The sequence below is a fragment of the Neopelma chrysocephalum genome, unplaced genomic scaffold (genome assembly GCF_003984885.1).
Source record: "Neopelma chrysocephalum unplaced genomic scaffold, ASM398488v2 Primary Assembly neopelma1_147, whole genome shotgun sequence".
NCBI lineage: Eukaryota > Metazoa > Chordata > Aves > Passeriformes > Pipridae > Neopelma > Neopelma chrysocephalum.
Window position 1 is genome coordinate 5700489 of NW_020897809.1, and position 23179 is coordinate 5723667.

The 23179-nt window shown below is 50.2% G+C and overlaps 1 protein-coding gene across 2 annotated transcripts in view; it reads left to right on the forward strand.

Annotated features, from left to right (window-relative positions):
• NCKIPSD (NCK interacting protein with SH3 domain) overlaps positions 1-19248 on the forward strand; it is a 51266-nt gene extending 32018 nt beyond the window's left edge. For both annotated transcript variants that reach the window (XM_027700579.1, XM_027700580.1), the window contains exons 6-13: positions 4031-4201; positions 5343-5429; positions 6874-7012; positions 12301-12381; positions 13651-13779; positions 15147-15239; positions 16790-16962; positions 17523-19248. In XM_027700579.1, the coding sequence (XP_027556380.1) occupies positions 4031-4201; positions 5343-5429; positions 6874-7012; positions 12301-12381; positions 13651-13779; positions 15147-15239; positions 16790-16962; positions 17523-17726 (1077 nt within the window). In that variant the 3' untranslated portion in view covers positions 17727-19248. The remainder of the gene's footprint in view (positions 1-4030; positions 4202-5342; positions 5430-6873; positions 7013-12300; positions 12382-13650; positions 13780-15146; positions 15240-16789; positions 16963-17522) is intronic.
• Positions 19249-23179: the final 3931 nt, after the last annotated feature.

Genomic DNA, 23179 nt, shown 5'->3' on the forward strand with positions numbered 1-23179 from the left:
CAGTGGCACTTCCTTCTTATTTACCTTGCTGATCCTCCAGTGTGGAGTCTGCCCAGGCATGTGTGTTTTAAAGAATAAAAGACTGTTCTGCTGGGACAGCATCCTGCTTCTGCTTTTAGGAAGGTGACTTAAGGCTAAGCTGGGGGAACAGTAGAGACAAGGAGCATGCTGAGGAGCTCACACCTCAGGAAAGATGCTTTAGAGGTGCCATACTATTTGGGGAAGCCTGATCTGCAGGAGCAAAATTGCTTACTTGTCTTCCCTGTGTCAGCATTTACCCTGGCCTTGGAAATGGCCTCTCTTCTTGTCCCTGAGTTGGCACAGTGACTGGGCAAGATGTGCAAAGGGAAATGAAACCTCTTTTCAAAGGCATTGCTGCAGTGACCGTCTAAACTGGAGCTGTCTTTCAAGGCAACTTGTTGAAAATTTGGACAGAACTAAAGATAATATAGATGCTGCCTGGTTTTTGATCTTCTAGAGAATCACTTGGATTAGTATGTATTGGTGATATGTGATTACCTTTAGCTCTGCTGGATTATCTCCCATCTCAGAGGAGGGAGTAGCACTGTAGATGTCTTGTCTAGGGAGGTTGATTTTGAGGATTTATTAAACTCAGTGTGTGGCAGCAAAAATTGCCCAATGCACAGACTGCACCTTGAGAGGGAGCACTTAGAAATCACTTATCTGCTTCTTATTACATTAGCATTGCTGTGTTGTAGTTGTGACTCAGACCTATCTCTGGTTGCCTTAAATTTAAGCTTGAAAACTGCTGAAAAAGATGTGTAATGCAGTTGGATCTTATAGATCAGCCCAGGCTGCTGAGCAGGGTCAAGCTGTTCTTGGATGTGTTGGAGATGGAGGAACAAGTCAGGAAGTTGGTGTGTGAGGTGACATGTTTCTGGAGGGAATTTCCCTTGAGGTGCTGGGCTGTGACCTGCTCCGAGCTGCCCGTCACCAGCCCCTGTTGTCCCCAAAAAACTCTGACAAAGCTCATGGCTAATGTGGCTGAGCCCCTCTCCTTCCCCTGACGCCATGGGGCTGCCTCCCCATTCATTCATTGATTCAGCTTTGCTGAAAGGAGACTTGCTTTTGACAAGACACAAAGGCTGCTCTGGGGCTCAGCGTCTCCCGTGGGAGCTTTGTCCCCTTGCTTTCCCGAGAGAAGGGGGAGGCCAGCAGGGTGAGTGCTTTCAAGGCCGATTCCTTTGGCTGGGCTGTTCGGAGGGCTCCTCCTCAGTGAAATACTGTAACAAAAGGGAATCTGGAGGGTGGGAGGAATACATTAGTGCTTAGGCAAGTCTTTTCTTCGCTGATTTCTGGAGGAGACTTTATGAAGGTCCGTGGCAGGGTCTTCATGCGCAGCCATCTCAGTTCAGCTGTAGTTGGGTCCCAGTCCTGCAGAGCTGCTGGGAATGTCTGTGGAACAAATGTGCATTGGGCTGCAGGTGCCTGGAACCTGCTATGTAGTTTTGGGACTCATATGGAGAGAAAATGCTGGTAGATGTGTGTATCCATGGCACTGGTGATCCATCATGCTTGTTGGTGGGGTGGTGGGGAGGGAAGAATGGGAGGGGGTGAAGAAGAAATGGGCAGGACGGCAGCTGGGTTTGTATGGCAGGTGTGGTCACCTCTGAGCAGTGTGGGTATGATAAAGTTCCTAAAATGGTTTTGGGCTGCTCAGGAGGAACAGAATCCCTGCACCAGCTTGTTCTGCTGGGCTGGGGGGAAGGAACCATTTAAAGCAGCAAGATAATGCAAAATGGCATTGTTAGAAATACCAAAACCTCCTTATGCTTATGGGCTCTCCAGCAGATTCCTGGAAACCAACATATGATGATGCTGCAGGTTGTAGTAGCTGCCAAGATGTTTAATAAGCAGAGACCTGACCCTGGTGGTGAGAGGGCAGAGAATGGTGCTGAGACTGCACTGACACAGTGTGAATGTAGTTACACTGGTTGGGTGGAAGAGCTTGTTAGTGGATTGATCTCATCCAAGTCCATTAGGAGCTTGATGCTGGGGAGAGTTGTCAAGGGCTGCAGATGAAGGATTGGAGAAAGCAGATTAGTGATAAGAGGCTGAATAGAGTGATCATTAAAACAAGTACTCATTAAAATGATCATCCCAAAAGATGTCCTACCTCCTACCCCCAGAGGTAGGACTGGCCCTGCACTGCTCTGGTGAGGAGGATGCAAGTGAGGTACATAAATGGAGAACTCTCCCAAGCAGCTGGGACACATGAGGACAGGCAGGTGACACTGCAGTGCTGTAGGTCTTCCTAAGGAGAAGGAGGAGATGGCAAGATAAAGTGATTCACTTAATGTATTTGCTCCTGTGATAAATCACCATTCAGTGGGAGATTCTCTTGTGTTTGTACTCAGCTCCTGAAAGCTGTTGTGCTCTCTCACAGCTGGTTACCTGCTTTTCTGCTAGACCACCCCCAACTGCCCAAAAACTTAAGACTGTACAGAGGCTTGTGTTAAACCAGCGCACTCTTTCCTTCCTTACCTGACTCACAAAAATTATGTAACAAGCAGCAACAACAAGAAAACTTTTTCATTGTATAACTGAAGCGTGGACTGCAAGTCCTAAATAATTCATACCCCAAATACCCCAAAGCAAGTGACTAACAGTTCTATCTCAAAAAAAGCAGGTGAGACACTACTGTTAAACCTGGAGTGGTTTTCCCAGAGAGGGCCGGAGGGTGGGAGGTGATCAGGAAGGGCGCAGCTCCTGTGCTTGGCCGTCCACATGTGGATGTGTGACTGTGGAAGTGTCGCCACTGGCACAGGACATGGGCTTGTGTCTCCTTCCACTCTGCTCCCAGTGGGAAGTCTGCCTAGGCTGCCCCTGCCTGCACAGCCAGCCTGTTGGAAGGAACTGCACCAAAACAGGACTAAATTTTCTCTGGGTTTCCACAACAAGACACTGTAGAGGCTCTTTCCCGCTGAGTGATCATGACTTGTTGCTGCATGTGGTAAGACAGCTTCATTCAAAAATTGTTAAGAATTTGGTCTCAGTGAATTTGTTTTCTCTATTGTTTGAATTTCTCAGCTTGGTTCTCTTCCACCTTGCTGATCTCCTGCTGCTTGTTGTCACTGCTGCCAGACCCTTGTGTATATCATTTAAGTTCTTCCATAAATTAATCTTTGCCTCTCTTAATGGTGCCTGGGCTCATCACCTGTGATCAGCTCAGTTCCATGTACCGAGCCCCCTTCTTGCCCTGATTTCAGAAAACCATGTAGTTCATATGATATACTTGGGTCCTAGAGGCTGATCCTAAATCGCAGAGCACAGCAGCTGTTGGGGCAGATTAAACGCTGCCCGACTACTCCCCTCTCTTTCTTGAAGGAGAGGAAAAGTGAAGGTAAGACAACCAAAGTGTGAGGCCTTCATGGTAAGGTTGTGTATGAGGTAGAAGTGGTGGGGATGCAGTTGTCAGCAATTTGAGAAAGGAGTATGTGCAGTAAGATTTGCTGAGTAGCTTCACACTTCAGAGCTGCGGTGAATGGTGGCCCAGCTCTGCTGTTTGGAAGAAAGCAGAACCAAACTAGCCAACGGTGAATTGGTTCCTGTCCTTGCTGCAGAGGATCCAGACCTAGTATTGAACAGTTGGCATGTGGAGCACCACACAAGTGCTTGCTCTTGAGCCAAGGATTAAAGGCTGGAGGGAGTGGGCAGCAAAGGGAACTTCTCCTTCCTAGAGGCAGTTGTGCAGTGTGGTGGTTTGGTGTCCAGGACATGTCTGTTTTACTGGAGGTGCTCAGCTGCTGTGCAGCAGTGGTCCTAACTCATGCCAGATGGGTTTGGCTTTTCCCATTCTCAGGATGATTTTCAGAATCTACAGAGAGTAGAGGCTCCAAAAGTATGAGACCCGAAATAACATGTGTCTTAAACTTGCTGGTTTTGTACTGCCAGCTCCTGACTGAATGAGGTCAGTTGCCATTCCTGAGACAAGATTGGAGGAAACAGGCACCCAAACAACACTGAGCTGTCAGGGCCCCACTAACCAGTGGCTTTGCTGTCTCTGCAGAACCTGAGTGCGGGGCTGCCCTCGGGCCAGATCTGCCACGATGAGCAGCGGCTGGAGGTGATCTTTGCAGATCTTGCCAGGCACAAGGATGATGCTCAGCAGCGCAGCTGGGCACTCTATGAGGATGAGAATGTCATCTGCTGCTACCTGGAGGAGCTGCTTCGCATCCTGGTGAGTAAATTTTTCTCTTTACTGCCAGAGCAGAGTAGACTGCCCTGGTGAAGTTCCTTTTTCTGACCTCCTTCACACCTATATTGCCATCAGATCTGCTGTTGCAGGGGGCATAGGTTTCTTGTGCATCCTTTAATGTCAAAGTGAAGCCCTGCTCTCCTGTGTGGGGTCTGCAGTGCTCTTGAGCTGCCTCTATTCCACCTTACAGAGCTGTTCTGAAAAGTGTTACTGAGATATTCTTCATGGTAGCTGTGGTATTTACCTATCACAGGAGAGTATAAACCCTCACCTCCAAAAAAACCCACCTTCTCACAGAAAACCTGGAAATCTCCTATGAGGGTTATTGCACTGCTGGGCCCATTTAAGACATCTTCCATTTAATACATCCTCTGTTGCTGGGAAGTATCTGTGGGGTGGGGCTCATTACATGTGAAGAAAATTCTTTGGCTGCCTTGAAAGTGAGCTTTGAAGCTGTTTCTGTGAGAAAGCACAAAGCATCTCACCATATTTGTGCATACAGGAGAGGTACATCTCCACAGTGAGCAGCAGTGGGAATACACGTGCAAGCTCATCTGTGTCCAGGGAGCGTGATGATATGGGAGCTGCCCTCAGTGCAGTGACATGATCTGTGTTAGGGGTTTGCTCTGGCACTGTTTTGTATTCCTCTCCAGTTCTGACATAAGCAGAACAGGTAAATTTTCTGTAATAAACGCTGAGGTCTTTGTCACTCAACATACGGCCTGTGCCACCTCTCCGTGGGCCGGCAGGGCAAGGCAGAGTGGGGGTTTGTGAAACCATTCCTCATAACTTAGGGGTGGGAGGACATGTACTTCTCAGGATGAGAACAGTGCTGGAGCGGCCCTGTGTAACTGTATGATGCACTCAATAAGGTGCTGCTCAGGTCATGTTTTAGATGTGTTCAGCCCAAGATGTGCTGTATGACAGAGGCATGTCTCGAGAGTTCACTTTGATGCAGAATCTGAAGGGTGGTGGTTCCTGAGCTCTGCCTTCAGTTTCTTTGTGAGGTGGTTGGGCTGGGGCTACTAAGATCTGAAAGGAACTGGAATCCCTCAAGGTCCCTGCAGCAGGCACCTTGTGTCTTGATGTGCCACTGGGCTGACCTGTCTATTCCTCCTTCCAGACAGATGCAGACCCAGAAGTTTGCAAGAAAATGTGCAAGAAGAATGAATTTGAATCTGTCCTATCCCTTGTGGCATATTATCAGATGGTAAGGTGGCAGAATGCACCAATTCTCTCTTTTTGAGATTTCCCTGAAGATGTAAAAGAGCAGGGTTGGTATGATGAATGTATATAAGATGTTTCCCTTGGGTAGGACAGTTCTGTGGTCTAGCTGGAGTTACAGCATATCCCTTTTGAGTGTTGGCTAATGACACTGCTATGCATGAAAGTTGTGTGAAAGAGCAGACTTTGAAGGAGTAGCTAGCACTGCCAAGGGTAAAGCTTGCTGCTTTTGCCAGCCCATTGAGGGACAGCATTGGCATCACTGGTATCTAGAGGAAATATTTCTGAGGATGCCTTGGGAAAGCTGACAGGCTGTGACTGCTCCTCTTTTAATTGATGCACTCCTGTGCATTAGTAAATAACTTTGCTTAGGAGAGTAGGTAGAGAGCAGAAGCCTTGGGAATGAGAAATGAAATCAGTATTCAGAGGAAGAAATGGAAGTTTTGCTTTCAACGCCTATGCAGCATTGCTTTGCCCCTCTCCTTCCTAGAATGTGCTCTTGTAGGATTCCGTGGGGGTTGGAAACTTGTTCCCATCTTCTCCCTAAGTCCTCAGCTACAGCACATCAAGTCTTGTGGCATTTCCCTTTCATCTGGCACTTCTGTGTCAGAGCTCAGCATCAGGGGACTGTAACACATCTGAGAGCAGAGGGAAGGCAGGCGAGGCACAACAGAGCCTGTTGGCTTTCACTGCCTGCTCTTCTCTGACCAAGGCTTCAAGGAAGCCTGACCAGGTGGGGATAGTTGGGTCTCCTGTCCTGGCTGCTGTCATGCCCAGTCCCAGGGCTTGGCTCACTTCTGTTCTCTGAACCCCTGGAGTTGTTGGCTGAGCTTGGAGTACGAACATTATCCCAGCATGAGAGTTCCCCCATGGGAGCTGCAGGTTGAGCATTGTCTTTGCTGAAATTCCTCACGTGTCCCAGAACTTTCTGGTTATACCCTCTGCTCCCAGCACAAACCCAACAGCATCACAGTGGAGGAGCTGGTCCTGTCCTGTTCATTGACCATCATGTGCTGATGAGGGTTTACAAATGTTGTGTTGTCAGGAAACCTCAATCAGAGCAGCATTCACAAAATCCTAGTGTGCTCAGGGAATCCTGGCTCCAGCATATCCAACCTGTTTGCTGGGGATGGGTGTAGGTTGTTGGTGTGGTATCACATTTAGTGGATGAATTGGGGCATCTCAGATCTGAGCTTTGGCTGCCACATGCCCTCTGACCACACGTGCCAAACACCCGTAGCCAGCCCAGTTGTGAACAGTATCATGTGAACTCCTGTGCTGTTGTTAACAGCTTGTAGAGCTTCTGGGTTCACTGTCACCCTGGAACGGTCTGAGGCTTCCCAACAGCAGGAACTTCTAGGAGTTATGTCTCTGCCTCAGAGTCAGCCCTCACCTGGGACATGGTTTGAACTAATGACTCGTTTTTGCAGGAACACAGGGTGCCACTGCGGCTGCTGCTGTTGAAGTGCTTCGGAGCCATGTGCAACTTGGATGCTGCCGTCATCTCAACGCTTGTGAACTCTGTGCTGCCGATGGAGCTGGCCAGGGACATGCAGACCCACACACAGGGTGAGCCAGAGCTGCTGTACCCAGGTCCCTGGAATGTGTCTTTCCATTAAATGATTTGCAGCAGCACTGGTGGCCCCCCATTGCCTGGCTGCTCTACGTGCCCAGTGCTCTGGGCAGAATGGTGTCTGATTTTAAAGTTGTTCAGGTTATTACAGCTGTAAATTGAGGATGCACAGGAGAGGATGTTTCAGTCCAATGGTGCGAGCCCTCCAGCTCTTGAACATCCCATTAATGATCTGTGGTCACTTCTTATAGATGTCTTAAAACACATTTTGAGCTGTTCCAGTTTTGTTTAATGATGCTGACAAGAGACACCTGCAGATCTCAAGAAAGGTCTCTGCAGTTTCTTAAAGAGTTTTTCTCAGCACTCTACACCCGATCTTTGTGGTGTTTCTTCCTGGTGAATGAGATGTGTGCTAGTTAAAGGAAAGGGCCTTCTCTCCACCACTGGGCCAAGGGAGATGGTAGTGTGGTCCTGGTCCTCTGCAGGATAGTGCCACAGCCCTGCTTTTCCCAGCTCTTTGCTTTCTATTCCTAGGCTTTGCCTTCAGGTTCCTTCTACTTTGTTCTCCTGCTCCCTTTGTTAGGATGACCTGTCACTGCCATGAAAAATAATGTTCTTCCTTCCCTTTGAGCTCCATTTTCTCTAAAACTTCGTGGTGGTAGCGTGGTCAGATTTTGCTGGTGTCCCTCAGAGCTACTGTCTAGCCCAGCAGCCAGGAGCACATGCTGAGGAAGAACCTGAGAACAAGTTGAACGTGTAATAATACTCCCCAGCTCCCCAGACATGCCAATCCTGAGCAGTCACAGCTTTGATCCCCATTTTGAAGTCAGCCTGTAGGCCACCAGTGCTGTTGGTGTTATATATTACTTTTTCCTTTAAAAGGATATAAAAAATGTTTTGTGCTAATTGTGACTGTTCAGTGACCACATGGATCAAATCAGAAGAGCCTGGTGTTTACAGCCTTGCTGCCCTGGTTGCAGTCTGTAGCCTGTTGGTTTGCTGCAGGTGTCATGGAGCTGTGGAGGGGTATAATTTGGTGAGAAGACTGTAGGGATTGACTGGTCTGCACAGGCCAGGGACCATCCTGTCCATTTCATGTGAGCCAAGTAAATGTCCAAGATGACTGCCTTGAATTGTTCCTATCCCCAGCTTCCCACCACAGACTGTGCCAAGCTGACTGTGGTGGACAGGACTAATGGGGCTGTGTCTTTGTGTCTGGAAGGGACTATGTGAGGTGAAAATCACGCCTGTTGCGTGGCTTTGCACTCATCTTTGCTCAGATGCTTTGAAATACAGGCATTTCAGAGGTGAGGAGGGCCTGAAAAATAGTGTTTTGGGGCAGGGCAAAGGGCTGGTGGGATGAATGACTGTGATCATTACTCCAGTGTTGTCTGTGCTCTCTTTTTGTGCTACTGCTGTATCAATTCATCTGTTACCAATTCTGTGTCATGAACTCATCACGCTGTTGTTGTTTGATCTGGCTATGCATGAGAAGCATCTTCTCCAGGCTGAGGTTTTCCTGCCAAGAAGCAAATAATACTTGGTTATGGGACTATGACTGTGCTTCTGCAGCAACATGTCTTCTGATTTTTGTGCTGCCAAAAATAAACTTTATTGTGCCTCCATCACTAATTCACAGACAGTCTGCAGCTGAGCATCCTATGCACCATGACCAAACGGGGTTTTGTCTGCTGCCCTGTCCCTGAGCTGCCTTTGTGCAGGCAGGGCAGGCTGGTCACCCTTGTTAACCCTTGGCTGGTCACAGGGATGCTGTGTTTTGCCTGGGCCTGTCTCATCCCAGACAGCACAAGGTGACTCTCGGTGTGATGGAGCATTGAGCTCTGACCTAGGGGAATTCTGCACACCTCTGCTGATCTCCAAGTAGCACTTATGGCTGGAGCAGGCCTGTTCCCAGCAACTGTTAGCTCTGCTTTGGGGACCCAAAAAGCATTGCAGTGGAAGTGGGTGAGAAATGGCTCTGCTGTATCTTCCAAGTTGCCAACCTGCAACTCTGCAGCATCTCCTCTTTCCCTAACTTCATCTCAAGGTGAGGGTTTTTTCCAGTATAGTTGAAGGGTGAAAAGCTGCTCTTCCTTTGCTGACAGACTGCTGTGTGGATACAGGAGCCTCACAAATGGGTGTCCTGATCCTGTGCTGAGCTTATGGCAGGTGCTTGTGCAGTGTCATCTGTGCAGCATCCAGTCCTCTTGGTCTTCACAGCAGGGCTGCAGAGAAGTAACCAGCCTTGACCAAAACAGGTCTGTCCTTCAGAGGTGTTTTAGGGCTTTAGTATTTCCCTCCTACCATTTGATGCTTATGGCTCCATGTCCTGCCAGCAAATGGCAAGCAGTACCTTCATTGAAAACATGACCTTGAATCCTTGAGCTTATTTTGGTACTAAAAACTGGGGAATAGCAGCTGATCTGTGACATGCTGCAGAATAGCTAATCCTTTCTGTGGTGGCTGGAGCCAGAGCAATCAGTGCCAGCACTATGCAACTGGGGAGTGTGGAACTGACTGCAGCAGCTCTGTGGGATCCCTCCTGCCTTATTACTGAAGAGCAGGCGAGGCAGAAGCTCTGTGCATGGATGCTGGGTGCCTTTGATGAGAAGGACTTTTCCCTGGGACTAATGCAGGCGTGTTGGCTGCTGGCCAGTTCTTCTGCCAGATGCTTGGCTCTTATTGCTTCTGGACAGCCCCTTCCCTCTGCTGCAGCTGGCCTGCCCATCTATCAGTGTTAGAAGACCTTATAATAAGCCACAGTGAGTCAGAATTAGCCAGAACAATTCCGAAGAAAACAGACGGGGATAATCCAGTCTGTAATCGTGACTTTCTCCCTTGTTGCAGCTGAGTGTACTTGCAAGTCAGCTCTCAGGCTCCTCTCCCTTCAGTTGTAGACAATTGTGTCTGCTCCCAGGGCTTGAATTTTACACTGCTGTATTTAGAGGGTGGAAGCAAGGTCTTTGAAGCCTCTGAGAAATACCTTTCATACATATTAGTTTCCTACCAGTATCTCAGCAGGCTTCAGAAATGAAAACAGCTGCATCTCTCTTGCCCTTCATGGCTACTTCAGTGATGCTTATGAGTCTGTCATCAGCAGTCCCTCTGCTTCAAGAGAACTGCATTAATGCTATTTACTTTTTTGCAGCCACTGGTGCTGCTCCGGAAGGTTAAAAAAAAAAGCTGTGTTTTGACTGACAATTACTGTGTTCTTTGGCACTGTGAGTGTTGGATGAATCCTGCTGCAGCTGGGACACCCCAAAAACCTGTAGAGTCTGTGCAGGGTGAGTGTCCGTGATTAATCTGGATTTGCCCCAGGTTCAGCCTTCTGAGTGGTTTCAGCATCCTTTGATTTTTTTTTTTTTTTTTTTTGTCCTTAGGGAAATAGAACAAGATTTGCCTCCTAGTCATGGAGCCTGCTGTCAGCCAAGATGAATGGACATCAGTTAATGGCAGATGGGCCAAGGACATGTAAAACTGCCCTCTTACCTTCCATCTCTAATTAGTCTCTTCCTCCATATTTGCTACAGCCATGTTTATCACTGGCTTCTGGTTCTCAGTTCATTATTTCATTGCTCCTGACGTGATGAGAGAAAATGTTTTGTTGATGAAAGCCTTTCTAGGAATGTGGGAACAGCAGGTTCCTGTGTATCTGCAGTATCCTGCCTCCAATACCCAACTTATGAAGCCATGGAGGAAAGAATGAAGAAATTGTGAACAGTTTGTCAGATCCCTTTTTTGCTACAGAGAGCTTTGACATCACTGTCACCTTATAGCTGAGAGCTTCTTATATAAGTGTGAATTATAATTAAGTCATTAAATATCCTCCCTCTCTGTTTACCAAGAGTAAACAACCATTTCCAGCTTTCCTTTGCTGCCACATGGTCTAGAGTGCTCTCCTACAAAGTCTTAATCTTGTTAATGCTGTAGTATCTCTGGTTAAGCCCCCAGTGATCCATTTTTACTCAAAGTGTTTGCTATTTGAAAACTCAGGCATCTGGTGGAGCTCTGATAAAGTCTGTGTGTGCTTTGTTTATAGGGGCTTTGCTCACAGAGTTGACTTTCCAGGGGCACAGGGCTGGAATGACTCAGTAGCATTTTGTCCCCCATGCTAACAATGAATCTGAGAGCTGCCAAGTGTTGCAAGTCTTTTGGCCAAGTCCAGGAGTATGTGGTGACAGTGAAGGCATCTGGCTGTGCAGTCAAAGCCAAACTGCAGGGTGCAGGTGCTTAGAGGTGGGTCGATTTGTGCATGAAGAAGTGAAATACCTTAAAGCGTTTGGAGAGGGTACTGGAACCAGCACGTGTCATGCAGGGCAGCAGTACAGCTGAGAGAAGCATCATACATTGAGGGAACTTTTTGTCCTCTAATGAAAAGTAGTTTTGGTCAGTTTTTTATAAATAGACCCTCAGTTTCCTTGTAACAAATGCCCCTGGGCTCTTTCTGGCAGATGCAGCTGAACTGTATTTAACCAGTATGGGTAGTGACCTATACATAGTAATACTCACTTTCCTATTGTCTTCAGACTTGCTGAACTGGATGGAGGCTACGTTCGATGGTGCCACAGATCCTATTCCATGCCTTTTTTTTCCTTCTACAAATATCTATTGAGACGTATCCATTAATTAAAATTCAGGAAAGGCACTGGCAGGGGTTCTGGGGAGCATTCACAAATAGCTGCTGCCAGTGAAAATTGTGTTGGACTAGCAGGCTGTGGGATGTGTCATTGCTGGAGAAACGTGTGGCCTGGGAGGTGGGCAGATGCACAGCCCGAGTCCTGAGCAGTGATCTGGTCTCCCCAGGGACCTTTTATACCTCCAGGCAGAGCTGAGGTAGCGAAAGTAGAGCAGTGCAGAGATGGTAACAAGCAGCCTGGCTGTCCGGGGGTGGTGTTGGTTGGAACAGGCAGTATTTTGAGGTGGCCAGATGGATGCTTTTTCTGGGTTCAGTAATTACATAACTATGGGATGTGTCCTGGGACTGCGCAGGGGAGGTTTTTAATTATTCAGATTAAGTTTGCCTAGATCCTCTGAAGTGAAGAGGAAAAAAAAATCAAGGATTCTTGTTGTGATTATTTTTAAATTGCTTTGGAAACACATGGCACAGAAGGCGTGTGGTGTGCTAAAACAGGGGGAAAAACACCCTTACAGCTCAGTCAACACAGGACTGAGGAGCAGGCTAATCAGTGTTAAATGCCTGTACTAAATGTGTGGCTTCCCAGCTGCAGCTGTGGAGCAGTTTCACTCCCTCAGAAGAACTAATGGCAGGACCTTTGTCTTGCAGATCATCAGAAGATGTGCTACTCTGCACTGGTGCTGGCCATGATGTTCTCCATGGGGGAGCCCCTGCCATATCACCACTATGGTAAGAGTGGGTTGTGCTCACAGCTTGGCAGGACAGCAGAGCTGATGGTGGGACATCTGGGGCGTGCTGGCAGACACAGGGAAGGGAACTTTGGCCAAGGTGGGGACAGCTCAGTGGAAGGCTCAGCAAGGGTAGGGTCTGTCCTTTATCATTAGAGCCTGGCAGCTGAAGCACTGGGCTGAAATGCCAGATTTGCAGCAGCACACTGCTCTAACTCTGGGTTAGAGCAGTGGAAGACTGAATGCCACACTGCAGAAGAGGTAGATTTGCCCATCACTGTAACTAGGTGGCATTTTGGTTTACCTCTGGCCTCTGTGAAAGCACACACCTCTTACTTGCTTTAGAGACTGTCTGCTAATGAGGCTGAGATCCCAGATCCCTCCATGAACGCCCACTAAGGCTGTCAGCTGCATAATGTGGCCTCTTTCTGGTCTCTTTTCTAACAGAATAGTGCAGCCCTGTGTAGTTTAAGCTCTTAGGGAAAGTGGAGATGATTAAGGGTTTTGCAGTCAATGATGAAGTGTAAATGTTCTGCCTGTTTTCTCCTCTGTCCTTTCAGCCTTCAGCCAGAAAGCCTTGCCTGCTTCTAGCCAAGGCTATGTTGTGTTCCCTGTACTTGGGAAACTCTGGGCTTAGTTTTCCTAGAAATGCAATAAAGACTTTTATAAGTATCTCCTCAGCAGCTTTACTTTAACACCCAGTAAACACATAAAAGATTTAAACTGATGCAATAGAGACCAGAGTGAGCTTCCACACCTCCTGCTTTTCTCTCCTCATGTAACCCTGGCAATTATTTCCTGCAGGTGGACTTATTTGCATGAGCTCCTGAGCTTTCCTAATAGCTAAATTGAAAAAAGGGTTATTACTAATGATCTAGATTATTAGGGGTTTTTTTTAAATAGATTAATTAAACCAGTGGTCAAGAATACAAATCTTTTCCTACCTTGAAGCCTTCACTGGCAGCACTGGTACTGAAACAGTTAGAGCAGGATTTGGTGTTTTATTTACTCAAAAAAAATTGCCAATGGGGGACCAAATTTCAGTGTTCCCTTGCACCGTGGATAGTTCTCTGAGCCACTTGTCTCTTACACAAAGACACTTCAGTGGTCTGTCTAGTCCACTTGCAGGGCTGTTCATTCCCTGGAGGCTGACATTAGCACTCCACTAATGGTTTTCAAGCATAAAAGCGCAGAGAAGGGGTCTGTGTATGGTCCCTTGTTGCTTGGTTTATTTTCACTGTGCTGTAAATGTCCCTTTCTCCTTGTGCAGAACATCTCAACTCTCAGTTTGTGCAGTTCCTGCTGGATGTGATTGAGGATGGGCTGCCCTCGGACACCACTGACCAGCTGCCTGACTTATTTGTCAACGTCCTTCTGGCCTTCAATCTCCACATTCCAGGTTGAATTGGTGCTGCTCTGCCTTGGCAGGATTTCTGTGGTCTGGAGTGATGGTGTGAAGAATGGGGAGGGAGAATCTCACTGGGTCTGGATGGTGCTATAACCACCCCTCCAGCTCCCCTAGTCTTGGGCGCTACACTGTGTTTAAATATGGTGCAAAATCCTAGAGAAAAATATGGTCATGAGGACAGACAGTGCATCAGGTCCCTAGAGAAGGGCACTTGCCCTCAATCTGCCTGTGTGTTTTGAATCCTGTTGGAAGACTGGAGCGTAGTTCCAGGTCCTGCTAAAAAAGGCCACTCCTTAACCCAGAGTCTCCTGTCACTCCCAGTTGTTCTGTTTCTCTTATTCTGCTTCATGGCTTTATCCTTGACTTTGTGAAGACAGGGGAGGATAAAGCAGTGATGACGTGTCCAGTAATTTACCTGTTATTTTGAATTGCGCATCATTAAAATTTATGTGAAAGTTTCTAATTTCATGTGAAAGTTGATTGCACGGAGACTGATTAAGTATATCTCTGCTGCTTTCATTCATTACCCCTTCCCACACTTACCCATATCCTCGCTGGCTGCAGTAATTAGGCAGTAATGCATGACAGGCAGTGTGTTTCTGGGGATTATTGCCCACCTGGGGCGTAGCTGAGAGCAGTGACTTGTTCTCTGTTGCTAAGAATGTGTTAAATGATGTTCTGGTTACTTATTAGTGGATTGAATTTTTTATTCCTCTGTCTGCAAGATTCATCTATCGTGCAGATCAGTGGTGCAGCATTAGTTAAAAAACTCTTCTAAAACCATATTATATTGATGCCCTTCAATATAAAGGATCCTGAGGCACTTTGCAGCCTGTGAAATATTACAGGCCACAGAAATAGTCAACGCTGTGCTGTTTGTGTGATTCTGAGTGTACACACACACACACATGTTAAGGCCTGTTAGGGTAAATGTATTTTAATTATAGCAAATCACCCCCAAAGCAGGCTAGGGGACAGTTCCTAGAAGAAGTCTTCAGTCCATACCCTTGCACAGTTGAGTGCTGGGAAGGACTTTTCCCTTCTGGGATGCTCTTGGGACCCTTCTTAAGAGAACTTTCAAGACTGTAAGTTCCAGCAGGGTTAGGGTTAGGGAACCCACATGGGAATCAGATGTACAGAGAAAGCACCAAGGCCCAAGTGTTTCATGTGCTGTTTCCAGATTTACTTCACCTTCCCTCTCCCTGCCCATCCACTCTAAACTTTTCATATCCCTGATAGACTATGGTTCCCCAAAGCTCCCCAGAGCACTGATGTGAAATAGGATCCCCCCGTTATGTGTTTTTATTACCATGGTCTTCAGGAAACAAAGGGATGTGCTGAACAGGTTTCTTCCTCAGTTCCAGAACACAGTGTGATCATGACTACAATAAGCAAGCACTCGAATGTCAAGACTTTCACAGAGAAGCTGCTGCTGCTGCTGAACAGAGGAGGTGAGTGTGTGTGGCACTCTTGTGTGTGCCTGGCAGGGGGTGCAGCTCATGTTGGCTCGGGGAGACAAGCTTGGTGCTCATTATGGAGTGGGATGTCAGGGATGCAGGTAGCTGAGGACCTGTTGGCTCAGGCAGGATGTGCTGCTTCCTGGAGAGTTTGTGAGGGTGACAGTCTGCACTGTTGAGGATGGAGCTGCACAAGGAATAAGGTGATGCTGATGGCATGTAGGAAGAGGGGAGTGGCCTCTGGGCTGCAGTTTCCATGTACTCCTGGGTCAGATCAGCCCCACCTCACAGCATGGCCAGCTGCCACCTGGGCAAGCTCTTGTCTGGGAGGAAGACTGGTCCTGGGCCACTTCTGTCCTTGGACAGGCAGGACTCAGTGAGTGCTGGCACACAAACCTCAGCCAGTGCTAGCAATCATCTGCCTTGGAGGAGAGATCCAGAGGGAGCTGTTGCCTTCTGAAATGCTGCCTAGAGTGCAACTTTCCATTTCGGGATCACCAGCAGAGGGTTAGCATTGTGTCGGATCCAGGCATGGAATGAAATCCACTGCACCTTAGAGCTCTTGCAGAGCAGATTGCTGGAAAGCTGGAGATCTCCATGGGAAGAGCAGTGCCAGGTCTTTCAGCCTGTGCTGCACGACACTATTGTGCTTTTTAATACCTTCTGGAGCACAGGGGCTTTGCTGCCTGAGATTCATTTTGTTGATTTGCTGGAAATAACTCATCCTGGGATGCTTGCAGCTCGTCTTACGCTGACTTTAGTTCTCTTTGGGGTAACAAATCACTGTCTCCACACTATATCAGCTTGAGGGCAGCCGCCACCTCAGTGCTCTTCTGTCTGGCCTCCTCCCAAAGCCTTTGTTTAGCCCTTTCCCTGCCAGAGTCCCTGCAGGGATCACCTTACAGTGAGGAGCTGGGTGAAGAAAGAGGGGGGGACCACAACCTAATGAAGATGCTTCTTTTTTGCCTGCCTTCCTGACAACTGCTGGCAAGGCTGCAGTGGCCCAGAGCCCTCATGAGGTGTGCAGGGATGTGTTTTGGAAGAGAACAGGATGTGGTGACTCATTTAAACTTGGAAGTGTTTCTTTTCTTGCTTCTGGAATAGTACTAGCCTGGTCTCTGGTGAAAGCTTAATTTTGGTACAGGCTCTGATGTGCTTTTCAGAGGGGTCATTGGACCAGACTTAATAAACCAGGGAGAAAATGAGTGGTGGCTGTTGAGCAAAGAGGGGAGGCACTGAGAGGCGATGTGCTAATGAGCTCTCACCTGGGATGGTAGGTGAGACATAAACAGTGATTAATGCTAATCATAATGAGTTTGGTCTCATCTTGGTACCCTGCAGAGCTGCCATCCTGATTACACACCTTTGTGCAAGGCACCGAAGTCTGTGGGCACGAATCTCTCTGTGAGCAGGGAGGGCTGGGATGAGGGTGGGGCAGCCTCTTCTCCAGAGCCAAAGGGTCTAATGAAGGGATGTGCTCTGAAGATGGAGGAGGGGGGCAACGGGGAGCATGTGGCTTAGCACAGTCTCTCTGCCTCCCCCAGATGATCCAGTTTGCATCTTCAAGCATCAACCTCAGCCACCACACTCGGTGCTGAAGTTTCTGCAGGACATCTTTGCCAGCAAGGACACAGCCAGCATCTTCTATCACACAGACATGATGGTCCTGATAGACATCCTGGTGCGGCAGATTGCTGATCTCTCCCCAGGAGACAAGGTGCTCACACCAACCCATGGGCATTGGGGAAGGGAGCACAGTCCCAAAGCAGTGGTGTTTCTCCTGACCCCCTGTGGGGCTTCCTGCTGCAGGCAAGAATGAAGTCTTGGGCACAACATTTCTGGGTGCTCAAAGCAACCTTGAGAGCTGAGGAAAAAGGGAGGATTTATCCTGCCCAGCCCATAGGCATATTTGAAGAAAGATCTGCCAGGCTTCTGGTGGTCTGCAGCCCTCTGCCCAGAGATCTTTGGGAATAGGGACCCTCTGTGAGTAGTAGAAGTAGGAGGAACTTCTCTGGTTTGATATCGCAAGAGGCAGGGGATGTGCACGTGTCTGAGGGTGGGTGAGGAGCAGCACTGGGTTGCTGTGGGAAAAGCAGAGTTTTCCATAGTTACTAATAAGCCTTAAGGAAAAGCAGGTGCCTCTGGAGTCGTGCTCTGGTTGGTGGAGCAGCAGCAGCTGTTCCTGTGCTCATGCTGCACTGGAGGCTGGCATGCTTGTTTATCTCACTTTAAATCTTTCACTGTGCTCTGTGGTTTGTCTCCCCTCCCACTTGGCAGCTGAGGATGGAGTATCTGTCTCTGATGCACGCCATCATCCGCTCCACGCCCTATCTGCAGCACCAGCACCGCCTCGCTGACCTGCAGGGCATCCTGCAGCGCATCCTGGGCGAGGAGGAGGAGGACCAGCAGTGCCAGATGGACAAACTGATCATCCTGGAGATTTACAAGGAGTTCCCAGAAATCTCTCCCGGTACCAGCTAATGCTCCTCAGCTTGGACTGGAGTTTGAACCACTTGGATCGATGACGTCTCTTGTTGACACTTTCTCCCCATTCCCTCCCAGTACAGCTCATACCTTATATCCCTCTGTGCGAGGCCTAAGGTTGGGACAGCGTTCACTGGCCCTTTAGAAACGCCAGCGGCAGAAAGGGCATGTGGTGCCCCCAGGGCCTGGTGCCCGGGGCAGTTGGCGTGGGGTGGGCGCTGGCGCGCGGTTTTCCTGCAAGGCTCGGGCAGGAGCTATTTGGGCAGCTGGTGTTAGTGGGAAGGGCAGAGAGCTTGCGGGGGGCTTAGCAGCCAGTGGGGGGGTGTTTAGCTGCACTGGTGTCCCAAGGTCCTGAAGAGAAAGGCCTTTGCCTTAGAGTATTACTTCTTTTCCATGTGCATCTCTCTCCCTGCAGTGACCAAGTGGAGTCTGCTGGTGCTTGGAAGAAGCTTTCGTAACATCTGTTTTGTTTTCTGCTGCTAGTGCCAATGTGCTGCAGCCCTGCCAAGGGAAGGTAGCTGCTCGCTGTCTAACGCCTCGTCTAGTGAGCCTTTCACTTCCTCCTGGCCCTCAGCTTTGCCTCTAGGCAGCAGCCCACCTTGGGTCACGGAGGTCTTACCCCAACAGCTGCTTTTTTCAGTCTGCTTTCTATAGTGATGTTTAAATTTGAATTTCTTGCACACTGTGGCAGCCTAGAAGTAACAGCCATGTGGGTGATGCTGCCTTTAGGAAGCCCTTGGCCCAGACACAGCACAAAGACGTGTCCTGCCAAGTGAAAGCTGCCGCTTGCCAGCCCTCTCGCAGCGTTGCCCGCGAGCAGAGGGGGCTGCCTGCGGGCAGGTGTGCTCTGTTCATGAAGCGTGTGGATTTCTTGCCTTGAGCTTCATAGTAGCTCTGCCTCGCTGCCCTCCCTCTCCCCATGGCAGCACTCGGAGGCAGCGTGGTGTCCAGTAGCTGTTTGTGACTACGCTAAGTGTGGGGAACCCTTATTTATATTTCCTTTAGGTTTCTAGTAAACGGGATTAACCTATTTCCCTGTTACAGATAGTCACACACACTAATGTGGGTCTCTTAGATATTTGTGTGCGCAGTCTGGTCACTCCCTGTCCCCAGGTCTTCCTTTGCAGTACCCAGTGTAGGAGCTGTTGGAAAGTGGAACTGGAAATACTGGGGACTGTATTTACTTTTTTTTTTTTTGTTAGCTTGAGGTGATGACATGAGCTCTGCTCTACAGGCTTGGACTGGCCACTGGGGCAGTGATGCTTGGGAACAGAGGGGATTGGCCTGGCAGCCAAGGGAGGCAAGGACCTCCTGAAGTCAGCCTGGGAATGCCCAAGCTTAATAACCACCCTAGTAGAGAAACCTATTTTTTCCCTGTAAAAATGTATGAATGTCAAAAGGGATCCTGTATTTTCTTAAACACTAAGTGTAACCTGCAGAGGAATAAAAATGTCTTAAACTGGATTTCTGTGAGCGTAGCCCTGCCTGCCCCACTCTGTCATGGGGGAACCAAAGTGGTGGGGTACTTGGGTGCCTGCTGCCCACTGAGGCAAAGCAGTGGATGCTGACATCCAAATGGGGGTAACCCAATAGATCTCCCACACTCACCTTCTTGCCTTGTGTTTTTCTGCCATGTTGCTGGCCAACAAGGAGTGGTGCAGGGCAGCAGCCCTTGCTGTAGGGGCATAGCCATCATTCCTGGGGGCCTGCCCAATATGGCTGCTCCAGATTAAGGGTTTGGCAGAGCTGGACTCAGCGGTTCGCTCCCTGCAAGGCACGCGCAGCCTCAGCCGGCTCCCAGCGGAGCTGCCGAGGCAGCAAGCCCGGGCAGGAAGAGTTTAATGGTCTGTATCAAGTGCTAATGAATCGCTTTGGCTGTGGATGTCTGCTCCCAAACCTCAGCCCTGCGTGTGCAGCTTTGGGGGTGCCTGGGATGGCCGGGGGTGCGTGTGGTGGGAGGGCAGTGGGCGCTGGGTAAAGCACTGCCTTGGCAGCAGGGAAGCTGGTCTGTGCTCCTGGCTGTGTGCTGAGGGAGCCAGCCAGGCAGCGGGCTCAGCCCTGGCCAGAGGTAGGGGTGTAAATGCCAGGTGCAAGCTGTGCCACTCCAAACATGAGGACAGCATCAAGCACAGCTGCCTGCAGAAATGGGGCCAGGTCTGCATCCCAGCTCCTGACTCTTTGACTCATGTTTCCTAAGTGTCCAGGCATGTGGCCTTGAAGTGTGTCAAGCTGCACACCTGGGGAGAATCAAAACACAAGGGCTGCCAGCACTCTGTGGTGTCTCCCCTACAGTGGCTCTTCTCTGCCCCATTGCTCTGTGCAGCGCATGGTTGCATGTCCCCCTTAGCCAACCTTGGCTTGTTTCTGAGTGCTGCTGGGGCTTGTTGGCCCATGCCCTGCTGCCGTGGTGGGATGTTCCTCTGGCACTTGCCCTCAGTGATGCAGCCCAGGCTTTGCTGTGCTAGGCAAACCCAGCAGCGGCAGAACCCAAGGCTGTGCTTGCCAGGAGCCTGGACTAGCAGAGCTGGTGCCTCCTGTTGGTATCCCTGAGCCATTGCCGTCCCTGGGGTCACTCACCCCGTGTCCCAGCTGCACAGCTGCATGACATCTGCACCACCACCCTGCTGCTACTGCAGCCAGGGCTGGAAGAGCTGGGGGGGAGCTGGCTGTGGGGATCCCAGGAGAAAGCTGTACCCACTGCCCAGGAAAGGCCTTTGCACATTGCAGGAAATTGAACTGCAGTGTGTAAACTCAGCCTGCTCAGCGGTTCCTGCTCTCCATGTAGGTGACACACTTGAGATTGTTAGCTGTAATAGGGTGCTATTAGAGCACTGTCTCCGTGTATTGGTGTGTTTTTATTGTGGTGCAACAGTGAAGGGAGTTGGGGGGCTGGTGTGGGGGGAGCAATGCGTTGCCTGTGACTTGCGCTTCTGCTTTATTGTCTGGAATGATTCAATTACAACTATTTTGTGGCAGTAATACCCTGATAATTTTCTCTTCCTCCCCTGAGCTGTCAGCTGGGCAATTAGAACAAATAAACTTGAAAGCCTTCATTACTTTTAAAAAGTATTGCCTCTCTCCTGATTCAGTTTCTTGATGGTACATCTCCAGTTTGAGGGGGCGTGATGGATGATCCAGCCAGCAGGTTCTTGTCGCACACGGGTGATGTGCTGCCCTCTGTTAGATGAGGTTTCTCAGGTGAGCTGTGTGTGGGGCTGGGGCTGCTCTGGCATCAGCCTAATGGCACCAGGAGGGCTCAGGTGGGCGCTTGGGGGTCTGGAGCAGAGAACATAAATCTGGTGCACCACACATGTATGGCTGGCATGGCTTCAGCCCCATCAGTGCTGGTGCTGGACCAGCCAAGCCAGAGATGTTTTGTGGTGGCTGAGGAGTTAGTCACAGCAGATGCCAATCCTAGGAGTTTATAAATTAACATGCTAATGTCTCTGGAGGCTTAGAAATCCACACCCAGGGAGTATCAGCCCTGAGCATTGTGTAAGCACCAGGGGAACTTCTTTTCAGCACATGCTGAGCTGTGCTGGCCACCACTTTAGGGCCTGCTTGGTGTTTCCCATGGTGGTCCTAAAACCCATATTCACTACAAGCTCTAGGGCAAGGAAGAGCCCTGCCTGCCCTGCCCACCCCATGGCTGCCCAGGTGATGGCCAGGCCTTGGCTTCTTCATGGGTGATGGATGGTGTTGGAAGACACCAGCCCCACATGGAAAGCGACCAGCCATGAGGATGATGCAGGGTGATTTGGGGACATGTTGGGTGTGCTGCAGACCCCATGTTGTGTTCGCTCAGTTTCCACCCTGGGAGTGGAAGCCTGCTTGCTGTCAAACCCCCGATCAGTGGGCAGCATGTGCTCATCCCACCCCCTCATCTACATTAATGATAATTTCTAGGGGACCATCTGTCACTGTCAGTGGAACTGAAGCTGGGTAAGAGCTGGTGGTGGTCGTGGTTGGTGGGAGAGCACAGGAACATGGGGCATCAGCAGAGGCAAGGCACTGGTGACATCAGGATTCAGCACTGCAGCCGCAGCATCTGGAGCAGAGGGCACCAGCATGGCAGTGGTAGCTGGACGCCCTTGAGATCCCCAGACCTGCGGTGTCCTGGGGCCAACACATCCCCTCTGACCCCCTCCTCACTGTGCAGATGGCCTGTGCTGTCCAAAGCAGTGTGTGGCTCCCAAGCCGCCACTTGGATTTCTGCCAAGGGACTGTGGGACCTTGCACAGCCTTGTGTGGTTTCCTGTGGGATGGGAGAGTTGTTGGAGAGTGAGCATGGCTCCTGCTGTGCTGGGAGTGATGGCTGAGCAGCGAAGCCCCATCTCCCCAGTCTGAATCCATCTCGCTGTTAGTTTGTGAGGTTTTTGGGGAGCTATGCAGGGGCTGCACAAGGGCTGCTCCCCAGCCTACCCACCTCAAACCAGAGCCCATCCAGCACAGTGGCACGGGGGGCTCTTGCAGCCCCCTTGGAGCTGGGGTGTGCATGGAGGCACTGTGTGTCCCATGTACTCCCTGCCTTTCGCTACCCCATCCTAAATTCCCCCCATCTCCCAGATTTGCCCTATTTTCCTCCCTGACACAGTTCTTTCTTCCCTAGCGTTCACCCCAGTGTGCCCTCTCCTTCAACAGGACATGTACAAGGGTGTCCCCCCACTGTGGCATGGAACGCTAATGAGGACTTAAACCCCTGCTATTCCTAAGCCTATTACAAGCTCCAGTGGATTAGGCTGCGATATTAGTTGATTGAGATCAAACCAACAGCTAAGTTATGAGGCTGATGAGCTAATGACCCACCCTGATGCAAGGGCTCCAAACTGAATTCTCCTTGGAAAAATGTTAGTTGTGGGTTTTTTTATCACGGATGCAGGAGGAAAAACGTGCGACTTTCTCGCTGGTGCTGATGCTTCACCTGGTGGCTGGTGGCGGCTGAGGTCCGCGTTGGGAAAAGGAGTTGAACAGCTAAATCCGCGCCACCCGGGGGGAGCAGCCTGGCCCTGGGGACGCTGGTGGCGGCACAAGGACCGTGCTGGTGCAGGGGCAGCGCCGCAGCAGCGGGTCGGCGGGGTCAGCAGGTGTGTGCTGTGTCATGTGACGGTGTCGGTGCCCACGGGCCCCGCGCTTTTGGCAGGGAGGCTCCGGGAGCCCCTCGCCCGGGGCTGGCCGGTGTCAGCCTCCCGCCACAGCCGTGCCCGACACCGCGGGGCTCACACCTCGCTGCAGGCCGGGCAGGGGCAGGGCTGGCACCGGCGGGCGCGTGTCCCCGCACGGTGCCCGGGTGTCCCCGGGGCGCGGGCACCGCGGCCGAGCGGAGCCCCAGGGGACGCGGAGCCACCGCCGCCCGCTGTCCCTCGCCCAAGATGGCGGCGCGGGGCGGGCAGGGGCGGGCGGGGGCGCGGCGGGGCGGGGCGGCGGGAGCCATGTTGGGGCTGCGGGAGGAG